We start from the raw sequence: 10,981 nt of genomic DNA on the forward strand, positions 1-10,981 counted from the left end.
ATTTGAGTTGAATTACTGAAATAAATGAACTTTTCCACGACATTCTAATTTATTGAGATGCACCTGTATATATATAATAGGTTATATTACATACTGTAATATTATATAATGTTGTGCGGCTGTGCGCTATCTGTCGCGCCCACTGAAGGCTCGTCAGTAGATCACACGTGCGCTGATAGCGCACCCCAGGTATTGCATTCCGTCGACATGTATACAAACACACTTTTGATCAGAAAGAGCAGGGAGGAGATAGACACACAGTCTTAACAGTTTATGAGATTAGGGAAATAGTGTGCATGTGAGCGCCGGAGTCAGGTGACATGTTACACGAGTGATCTCAGATAAGAGGGCAAGATCAATAACGAGGTTATGCACAAAAGTTATGCTGATCGTTACGACACCCCATAAAGAACAAGCACGCTTGTGGATCAGAAATGCTTTCCAAGGTGTCTGAAGGTAAATATGTATCTGTATTTTAGTTTTTGTTTACTCATATTTTTTATATTTCTAAATGTTTAATCATGCATTTAATCATTCTTTACAATAAATATTAAAATATATATTTAATATATTAATTTTATACAATTAATACATTTATTCACTGATTATATGGAATAAACATGGATATATAAAAAACTTTACGCTACTGAGGTAAGTGGAGGGGATCAAATCGTTCAGAATGAATGAATTATATAAGATGTGTTATGACAGAAGTAAGGCCAGCAGCGTTTTTGTTGGAACTCTGACAAATTATGTCTTTCAGGGGCTGTGTGTGCCGAAAGTAGGTCAGTGAAGTGTCAAGTTCCAGTATCTGTTACTGAATGCACTCAATTACTTCCATGAAAACAGCAATCTGTACTCTAGCAATGTATGCAAGTATGATCAAAGTTGTGGTTGGTATTCTAACAATTACAGAGCACTGTCTACAGAGCACTAGTATCCAGCTTGTTTGGATCAGAGATTTGAAAAAATCCTTTATTACAGTATAATGTATATAATAATATTATAATAATAAAATTATATTAAAAAACTTCAGAAATTTCTATATATCTAATATGCAAAAAAATACAAATTACATTTGTATTGAATTTCATGCTAAACAGCAAAAAAAAAACTCACCTCCGCGCACTCCTTCCAGTGGATAGAAGAATGCTACCAACAGGTTCATGAGGACGGCGAGATTAAAGGAAATGCTGCTCCAAAAGGACATGTTACGGGAACACCAGTACAGGATGGGCTGAGCTGGAGGAGGCAGCAAGTCAAAAAATTCAATTCCAAATGTTAAGGAACATCAACACAGCACAATTTGTACCTTTCCAGAGTGTTGCCATCACAAAACTAAGTCCAATACTACGCCCCTGATGCACACCATATCAGAGCTCCACGTACATGGTTCTGGCACAAACACAAACTGACAGATTTCATTTGAAACCATTTGCTGATATTCAAACAAGCACCAACTTTGGCCAAGTGTGTAAGTTCTGTGCCACTAGGGGAAGCAATCTGTTCGAGTACTAACACAACAACATTGGTTTAAACCAACTGCGTGGAATTTAGAGCAGGATCACCTGGTTGCCTGAACAACAGAAGATGGCATCGTTTGAAATCAGTTTGAAAAGTCATAATTTTTGCAATTCTGTTTGGTTTTGGTAGTAGGTCAGAAATTGCACATTGCACCCATAAAACTGCCTATTTCCACCCTATACAGAACAATGTAATGCACTGTGGTTTGAAGAAAGAAACTAATCTCACGTAATATAACAAGGCCTGCTGGGATGAAATAACAGATGATGTCACTCACAAGTTCCACGCAGTACTGCTCATCTTTAATTTCTTCCAAGTTTATTTTTTAGGCAATTGATCACATTATGTCATTCTACTGCCTTCTACTAAACAACATGAGGACAGTTGTGTGTTAGTTTCCATGGCGACCTCAAGAACCAATTCTTTCTGAATGATCCCAAGATCAAATGTGATCCAGCTGACCATGTGCATTTCCAGTTACATCCAATCAGGACAATGTCCAACGCACTAACTTTGTTAAGTCTACTATTCCTTCAAAAACAGTTTTTCTTTAGTTAAGTTAAACAATGTTATTCCAAATAAAACATGTACTGAATGAAGATAGAGGCTGTTTGGTCAGTTGTGCAGTTTTACAGACGTGCAATTTCACCACCGGCACCTAAATTTGAAGTCAAAAACCCTAGAAATAAGACCAAAGAGTTCAAAGGGATTCTTAGTGCGGCCAAACCATATACGAGAGCTCGCTGACCTCAACCGTCACCTTTGTTTTGACCCATGACTCTCTGAGGAGTCTAATTGGAGGATTTAGTTTCTAAGCTATGGCTATTTTGACAGGGGTTTTTTGTCTGAAAAGAGGAACTGGAGGAGGGGACTTTCACACACAGGCCGCCACACTCATGACTTGGGGTTGCGGCAATGGAACGTTGCTTCTACTTTGATTCTGCCTGATAAAAACCTTTACATGTCAGTCACAGAGGTTCATTACTAACATGGAATTCACACCCTCCTTTTTATTCACACCCTCCTTTTTAACTCATGACCAAAAGACTCAAAGATACAAACAAGATCTGTGGCCAAATGTCCCATGCAAGAAAATAGCTGACGCAAGCCCCTCCGTCTGTCAATTTGCTTTTTGACACAGTTCTGATTCTTATCTTGCAGGTTTTATCTTGTTATTGCGGTTCACCTCACACTCTTCCTGTCTGAGAGCTCTTATCCTTTTCCAAATAACCCATTTTCTACCATCCTTGCCTCACCTTTCCAATCCGTTTTCCACAGAAACAGAATTTTCGATCTTTTAATGCAACAGTCAAAAGTGCATGGGTCCTGGGTAATTTAATACATTTTTGGTTCCTCTGATATTCTTTTTTTTTGGTATTTTAATATTCTAATACTTCGACATTGCCATTCAGTTTGGCCATTAACCCACCCTGACATCGGTTTCTGGTTCAAGCAGCTGGTGCAGAGCTAGTTGGAAATGGTTCCAGATTGGTCACCAGTTGGTGGAAAATGGGTTAAAGAATTTCTTTTTTGCCATCATCTGTTTATTTGATCCCTCGCTCAGCTTATTTCCGTAATCGGCTTTTGTGATGTAAGCCGCCATGTGTGTTTGTTTGGGATTCATTCAGACTTCTCCCTGACTCTTGGGATTCATTCAGACTTCTCTTTCTTCCTTGTTTCCCAAACCCTCAAGCACACATTAAACCAAAATCTTAAGCAAACTTAAACATAATTTTTAGTTATAGGTTTATTCTTGTCTATCTTATATAAGTTAACATTTACACCCCCTCCCTACTGCCCGGGCTTGAGAGGGTCAGGGTGAGGCATGCATCCCAGCACCAAAAGCTGGGTGCCCTACATGAATAGAGCCCTGATGGGTCCCTGGACGCTTTGGGAGTAGAGAGGGTGTGTAAAGCAGCTTACTAGGTTATAGAGGAAGGGAGTGCGCACGCACAAGGCACGGAGTTTGCGTTACCAGTGGCCTCTTGAGTACCTCGCAGCTTCTTCTGCCAGTTCATTTCGTTGAAGAGGTCTTCAGAGCGTAAGAAGAAGTCGTTGATCTTGCTGCCCTGCTCATCGCGCTCTGTGGTGTAATAGACACGGAGCTTGGACTCCTGGGTTAGGAACTCGCATATGTTGGGGACGGGAAAAACGATCTGCTCCATTGTGCGATCCAGGCGGACGATCTGCAAGAAAAAAAACGCAGTGTTGCAAGCTGTCTTGATTGGCGATAGGGGTTACATTTGGTGGACACTGGAGGTTATAACTTACAGAGTTGCTGTTTTGGTTTTGTCTTGTTGTCTTCTAAAGGTGCAATCACAGTAGCGAAATGTCAGTGAATTTTTCGAAGGTAAAGAAAGGTCCACTGTCCAGTGTCAAAAGTGATGGCATTGCTTAAAAAAAATCATTTAAAACCAAGCAGCTTTCTGTTTAATCATCGCCGTGAATTTATGTGACAAAATTAAACAGGAGACAAAGCTACTTATTTTAAGGAATAGTTCACCCAAAAATGAAAATTCTGTCTTTAAGTACTCACCCTCGTGTCATTCCAAACCTGTAAGACCTTCATTCATCTTCAAAAAGTGTTCTCGTAGCTTCATAAAATTAAGGTTGAACCACTGATATCACATGGACTATTTTAACGATGTCCTTACTACCTTTCTGGACCTGGGAACATTTCAGTTACATTGCTGTCTATGCAGGGACAGAAAGCTCTCGGATTTCATCATAAATATCTTAATTTGTGTTCCGAAGATGAACGAGGTCTTGCGGGTTGCAAACAACATGAGGGTGAGTACTTGATTCTGGTCACTACATGTGTCTTCAACACAAGTCTATGGGGGTATTTTGCTCTTTTTTGTTTTTGCCAGGTGGAAACTGTAAACCTGATCGCTTTGAAAAGATCGCTTCATGTCTGTAGCATAACCGCCAGGGTTTTTCAACAAATGAACAATAGTAATAGTGATGCTTGTGTACTCAAGTCTATGGATGGTGGATCTGTAATGACCACCATAGATGGACACCACTGACCTCGATTTGGGCTGTGTGTTTGGCGTAGTACTCCAAAGCTTCATCTCCCTCCCCGTACGTCCCTCCTGGCTTCAGCATGGCCTGGAGTTCCTTGTTGTGTCTGGCGAGCTGTGGGTGTATGTGGAAAAAGGGATGAGACTGTGTTTGTTTTCATTGTGACAGTGTATATATGTTGCAATGATCTGTCTGGCCTTGTTGTTTTGCTCATAACACGCTTTACCGTCAGCGAAAGGCCAACGCCTGTCTGAGAAATGCTGGTTCGAACTGAAGACCGCAATCCTGAGCTCATAACTGTCCAATAGGTAGGTTACTGTTAATTAATGACATACCTAATCTATGAATGTTTCAGAATGTGATGTCTGTCAAATGTAATGTCAAATATTTTGTATTGTTCACATAAAGGTTTCATCCTTAATCCTATAATATACCATAGCAATCATGCCACCCAAACCCCAGGCAAATATCATGAAACATTTTATCAATATAAAGCCTTTAGATGATGGTAAATAACACTGTCACAACTACAACACAAAAGTCTGAGGCTTTCAAACTTCAGTTGCTAGCATTGGTGCATTCTTATTTGGATAGCTATAAACACGCAGATTATTGCAATACACACTCTGCAATATTTTTTTATGGAAGCCTGTTTCCACCACTGAAAAAAAAAAAAAAAAAAAGGTAATTGCGACTTTTTATCTCACAATTCTGACTTTTTTTCTCAGAATTGCGAAATACAAACTCGCAATTCAGACTTTTTTTCTCGCAATTGTGAGATATAAACTTCAGTGTTGGGGGTAACGCATTACAAGTAACGCGAGTTACGTAATCAGATTACTTTTTTAAGTAACTAGTAAACTAACGCATTACTTTTTAGTTTACAAGAGAATATCTGAGTTACTTTTTCAAATAAGTAACGCAAGTTACTTTTTTTTTTCCAATGTATCACTTTTGGTGTGAAAAGGCTTTTATATTTGCCAAAAAAAAATATATATATATTTTAAAAATAAACAAGAAAGCCCTGTCCAGATTTAAAAAGTAACGCAAAAGTAACGTAACACATTACTTTCCATAAAAAGTAACTAAGTAACGTAATTCGTTACTTTTTTATGGAGTAACGCAATATTGTAATGCATTACTTTTAAAAGTAACTTTCCCCAACACTGATAAACTTACACGCGAGTTATAAAGTCAGAATTTCGAGATAAAAAGTCAGAATTGCGGGATATAAGCTCGCAATTGTGAGAAAAAGTCAAAGTTGTGAGACAAAAAGTCTCAATTACCTTTTTTTTAATCAGTGGCGGAAACAGGCTTCCATACTTTCTGTTACCAGAATAAGAAAAATAAGGAATTTGACTAATGCTCAAACATATGTATATTGACTTTAACAGCCACTTTTTATCTATTCTATTGTATTTTTTATTTTATCTATTCAGTGTATTTTCCATTATTTAATCTGCTTATAATGTGATTAACTACTTATTTACTTATTATTTTTTGCATATTTGTGTGAAAAACAATAATTTACTATGTATCTTTTTGTTTTATTATGTTTTTAATATTATTTACCTAACTTTGATCTCCTTCTCCAATAGCTAAATGGCCATGAAATAGCCGCATTTAATATTCTCACAATGGTCCAATTACGACAACAACCAAGGGTCAAAGCCCAGCAGTGAACAAATAAACTCGGTTTAAAAAACACGGCCAGTGTAGCCATCACAGAAATGGATTACTTGTAGCTGCAATTATGGACTGACCTTTTGAGCCTCAACCTGCAAAAGCACATTTATCTATTATTTGGGTAAAACTGAATCAAAGGGCCATGTCTAATGTACTTTTTGTTCTCTGGTCTTTTCATTCACAAAGCCCTGATGCCAAACAGTGTCATTTGGAGAACCGGTGGAAAAGCTGCACCATTCCTAACGTGGTTACATAACTGATCCTCCGACATAGACCCAGATAATTACGTGAATAGGCAGAAAATCTATACTGAAGCACACGGGGGAGGGGAAGACGGTGATATAATCCAGACATCTGACACAGTGAACGCAGTCAAAGTGTGTGTAAGTGCATATTTGTGTGCGTCACCTGATGGGCCAGGATGTAGATGTTGTGACCCACATTTAGTGGAGAAGCGGCGTGCTCTTCCTCGCCATTCTCATCATCCTCGTTGTGTTCTACTTCAATCTCTCCCTGCATGTAGGCCTTTTTGATCACCTCCACCTGTACACCAACCAAACATTTCAATAATGACAGTAGATTTGCCACCATATGCAAAACAGAAAATCTGTCCACAGGAACAGGAGAAAGATGTGTTTGTGCAAAGTGCCATTCACCAGTTCTTTAGGCCTCATGTTATACAGGATTCTCTCCGCATTCTCACTGTCGTGGCGGCTTTCCATGATGGCAAGCAGCAGTTTTGAGGCGTTATTCTGTAACAAAAAGACAATTCATGCCAATTATTTTGGACTAGATTGAAAACTACAGTACACATCCCATAATGCTGTGGAAGTGTTCTCACACCTTGAGCTCCAGGACCAAGTCCATCCTCTTCTTTCCCAGAGGGTTGATGTCATTGAGGATGAGCGCGATGATGATGTCAATGCCGTTACATTCATGTGTGGCAATGCAGTTCTGAACAAGGGAAAAGATGTTAAATGTACACTACCATTAAACGTTTGGTGTTGGGGAGACTGTTTATTTTATTTTTAGACTTTAATTTAATCAAAAAATTGTGAAATATTATATCAATTAAAAAAAAAAAAAATTATTTTAATATATTTTAAAATGTAATTTATTCCTGTGATGCAATGCTGAATTTTCAGAATCATTACAGTGTCATATGATCCTCCAGAAATTATTCCAATATGCCGATTTGCTGCTCAAGAAACATTTCTTATTACTATCAACGATGAAAACAGCTGTGCTGCTTAATATTTTTTGTGGAAAACGTTATACATTTGTTTCAGGATTCTTTTATGAATAGAAATTTGAATAGAAAGTCTTTACTGTCACTTTAGGTCAATTTAATGGATATTTTAGTATTCATTTATTTAAAAAAAAAAGAAAAGAAGACATTACTGACCCCAAACTTTTGGATAGTATTGTATAGTAGGCACATCTAGTAGGCACATCACAAGGGGAAGTCGTGGCCTAATGGTTAGAGAGTCGGACTCGTAACCCAAAGGTTGTGGGTTCGAGTCTCGTACCGGCAGGGATTGTAGGTGGGGGGAGTGAATGTACAGCACTCTCTCCACCTTCAATACCATGACTGAAGTGCCCTTGAGCAAGGCACCGAACCCCCAACTGCTCCCCGGGCGCCACAGCATAAATGGCTGCCCACTGCTCCGGGTGTGTGTTCACAGTGTGTGTGTGTGTGTGTTCACTGCTGTGTGTGTGCACTTAGGATGGGTTAAATGCAGAGCACTAATTCCTAGTATGGGTCACCATACTTGGCCACATGTCACGTCACTTTTTATCTACAGAATAAGCTACAGAATTGAGCATTAAAAGGCTAAATGATCTAAACAAAAGCTGCCCGAGAAAAAAACAACAACACACATTCCCAAATGTTTAATATGAAAATCATCCATCAATTAAATAATTATGACCCTGAAAGAGAGTGCTTCAGTGGAAGACTAATCATTTAATTATTACGGGACAAAAGCACATTGCCGTCATACAAATACACTACATTTCCTCTTAGAAAAGTAGGACAATGATGATAATCAGCCCCATTATAAAGGTCCTACGAAGTAAGAAAAGTTGCATAATGCCTAGCCCGAAAAACAAAGAAAGATTTTGCCATCATTTTGAGTAAATAATAGTGGATATAAGGACGCATAATCTTAGAGCGATTGCTCACCCCAAAATTACAATTCTGGCATCATTTACCCTCCTTGGAGTTTTGAGTTCAAGAGACAAGAAGAGATTCACAAATTAGATCCAATTCACAAAAGAATCAATGGATCAATCAAGCCCACCTGAATGATTATTTCTTGAATCAGACTGCTCAGAGATGAGGGTAAATGACAACAGAAGTTCATTTTGGGTGATCTATTCCTTTAAAGTATGGATGAGGAAGAGTGTGTGAATGTGTCAGGTCCACCTGGTTTTCATGGCAAGGCCCCTGGCAGTACTCTGTCAGGCTCTCCACAGTCTGGTTTATGAGAGCGACGTTCTTCTCGTTAATATAAAGCCCCAGCAGCCCCAGACCTCCTGTAGTGCTGCCACATATACAATCCAGGAACTGCAGCGTCTCACACACCAGGTTGTAGTTGTTTTTGTTGTTCTGACAGCGAAGGAAGTTCTAGGGAACAAGTGAGAAAAACAGGATATGAGGGGCATGCTTTTGTTTTTATAAGTCATATTAGAGCTAGAAGAAGCACAGACAGAGTCAATATATAATCAACAATAAGTATTTGGAACAAAAAGAGGATTTCAGATTGCTTATATATTCTTTTTTTATTTTTTTCAAGGACTTTGAGAATATCAGATCCAAGAAGTCAAATTATAAAACGTGTTTATGATGAAACCACCCACAGGATGGTGTTATGTAAAAAGTTAAAAATATAAACATTAGTTAAGCAAGGAAATAAATATAAAACAATTCACCAAACGGTTAATGATAAGCTAATTGTATAACTAGCATGAAACTCTTCTTCGAAAGATAAATAATCAGTTTTACCTGCATTGCACTTTTAATACTTTTCAGTATTTAATAAAATATACAAATTAGATTTAGCAAAAAATAAGTTTCTTTATGTATTTGTATTGTATTGCTGTAAACATCTAGAGGGTGACGTAATGGAAATAATTCTGGACCATTAGCTAATTTTTTTTTAACTAGCATGAAACATCTTCAAAAGCTACCAAAACATGAAAGACATTTCTCACATTCTGCAGTTTAGCTTGTAATAAATAAACTCCATTTACTTTTTTAATATGTTATTTGACAAAAAATAAATGCTATCTTCATAACCTTTTAATATTTTGAGCCTTTTCAGCTAACAACGTTTTTGCTAAACCTTTTATTCCTGGGTCCATTCTGGAATCCACTTTTCCCAATTGAATCAGTTGTCGATAGATGAAATTAAGTACTTTCCTACCTTTTTCCCTCCCAAATATCCCTTTTCACTGAGAATTACGCCACATTAGGGAACTAAAAATGGCTAGCAAATAACATTTCATGTTGGGTTGAATGAATATGATCTATTCTGACACCACTCATACATACAGCTCTCCTTAGAGAAAGTGCAGCTAGACAAGCTACATTTTTAGGTCGCAACATTTGGGAAACTCTTCACAACATATACTCTAGTACAGCAGCTAACCTGCAGTTCACGGTTGTGGTTTTCACAAAGCAGCTGCAGGAGGCGCAGGATTGGCTGCATGATGGTTATGATGACGCTCATCTCGTTGTCATCCTGGTTCTTCTCGCCTGTGCTACTCTGCACCTCCGCCACATTCTGATGCTCGTCGGCGTCCGCCTCCCTTCGGTAAGCGGTGAAGGCCTTCTTTGTGGCCGTAGATGCTTCAAGAAGCTGCTCTCGCACTTCCTCGGTCACTACAGCCACCTCCTTGACTGAAAAATGGGGAGGATTGTATTTGTTTATGCTTTCGCATGTCTGGGCTACATGGTATAATCACATGTAGCGGTGCGTGTAGTTTATGGTCAGGCGTGCTGAGCCCTGACCTTTCTTGCGTGTTTGGTTGTCCTTGTCGCTGGCGTCCTCGTCTTTGCGCTTGCTGCCCAGATCGCTGGTGTTCACTGTCACAGTTGCCTTGATCTCTTGCTGGGCCAGCTTCATCCGCTCGTAAAACACTTTGAAGAACTTCTCTGACTTACTGTCGCCTGTCAGACGGCAGAAAAACGACCGCTGGAGGGATAGGGAGGACAATGAGGAGAAAAAGAACAAAATAGAGTGAGCATACTGTAAATGAGTAGAAAAGAGAGGGTTGGAGAGATTGTAACTTTTTGCATCAATAAGAGTCATAATTTTGCTTTTCACGATCTCTTTCTCTCACCTCCGGAATTAAATGAAAGTCAAATCATAACTGATTCCAGTAGTTTAGTGTTGTGTCATCTAAACACAAATCATACAAATACGAGGAAAAGCAATACTATTCTTTTCAGTACTGAATAAAATATACATTTAAAATTAATTTAGAATTTGATTAAAACAGAGTTTTTTATATTATTTTTATCTTATATTTTTATGTATGTGCGTACGTATACAATATACATATATATATATATATATATATATACACACACACACACGTTATTATTTAATAAAAATAATTATATATTAAATACATACACACATATGTAAACACACTCTAAATATGTATTTTTCTGTGTGTGTGCAAATATTTAATACAAATAATAATATATTAAATACATACACACATATGTAAACACACT

General features: G+C 38.1%; 1 protein-coding gene across 1 annotated transcript in view; it reads right to left on the reverse strand.

The window, feature by feature from the left end:
* The window catches only part of LOC107659525 (inositol 1,4,5-trisphosphate receptor type 1-like), a 167,435-nt gene that overhangs the window by 27,650 nt on the left and 128,804 nt on the right, over window positions 1-10,981 (reverse strand). The window contains exons 46-54 of the mRNA XM_016448504.1: window positions 10,250-10,433; window positions 9,888-10,138; window positions 8,663-8,863; window positions 7,078-7,188; window positions 6,891-6,986; window positions 6,643-6,777; window positions 4,555-4,662; window positions 3,479-3,710; window positions 1,120-1,242 (exon numbers count right to left, since the gene is read on the reverse strand). Of these exons, the coding sequence (XP_016303990.1) occupies window positions 1,120-1,242; window positions 3,479-3,710; window positions 4,555-4,662; window positions 6,643-6,777; window positions 6,891-6,986; window positions 7,078-7,188; window positions 8,663-8,863; window positions 9,888-10,138; window positions 10,250-10,433 (1,441 nt within the window). The remainder of the gene's footprint in view (window positions 1-1,119; window positions 1,243-3,478; window positions 3,711-4,554; window positions 4,663-6,642; window positions 6,778-6,890; window positions 6,987-7,077; window positions 7,189-8,662; window positions 8,864-9,887; window positions 10,139-10,249; window positions 10,434-10,981) is intronic.

The sequence above is a fragment of the Sinocyclocheilus anshuiensis genome, unplaced genomic scaffold (genome assembly GCF_001515605.1).
Source record: "Sinocyclocheilus anshuiensis isolate Anshui unplaced genomic scaffold, SAMN03320099.WGS_v1.1 scaffold848, whole genome shotgun sequence".
Taxonomy (NCBI): Eukaryota; Metazoa; Chordata; class Actinopteri; order Cypriniformes; family Cyprinidae; genus Sinocyclocheilus; species Sinocyclocheilus anshuiensis.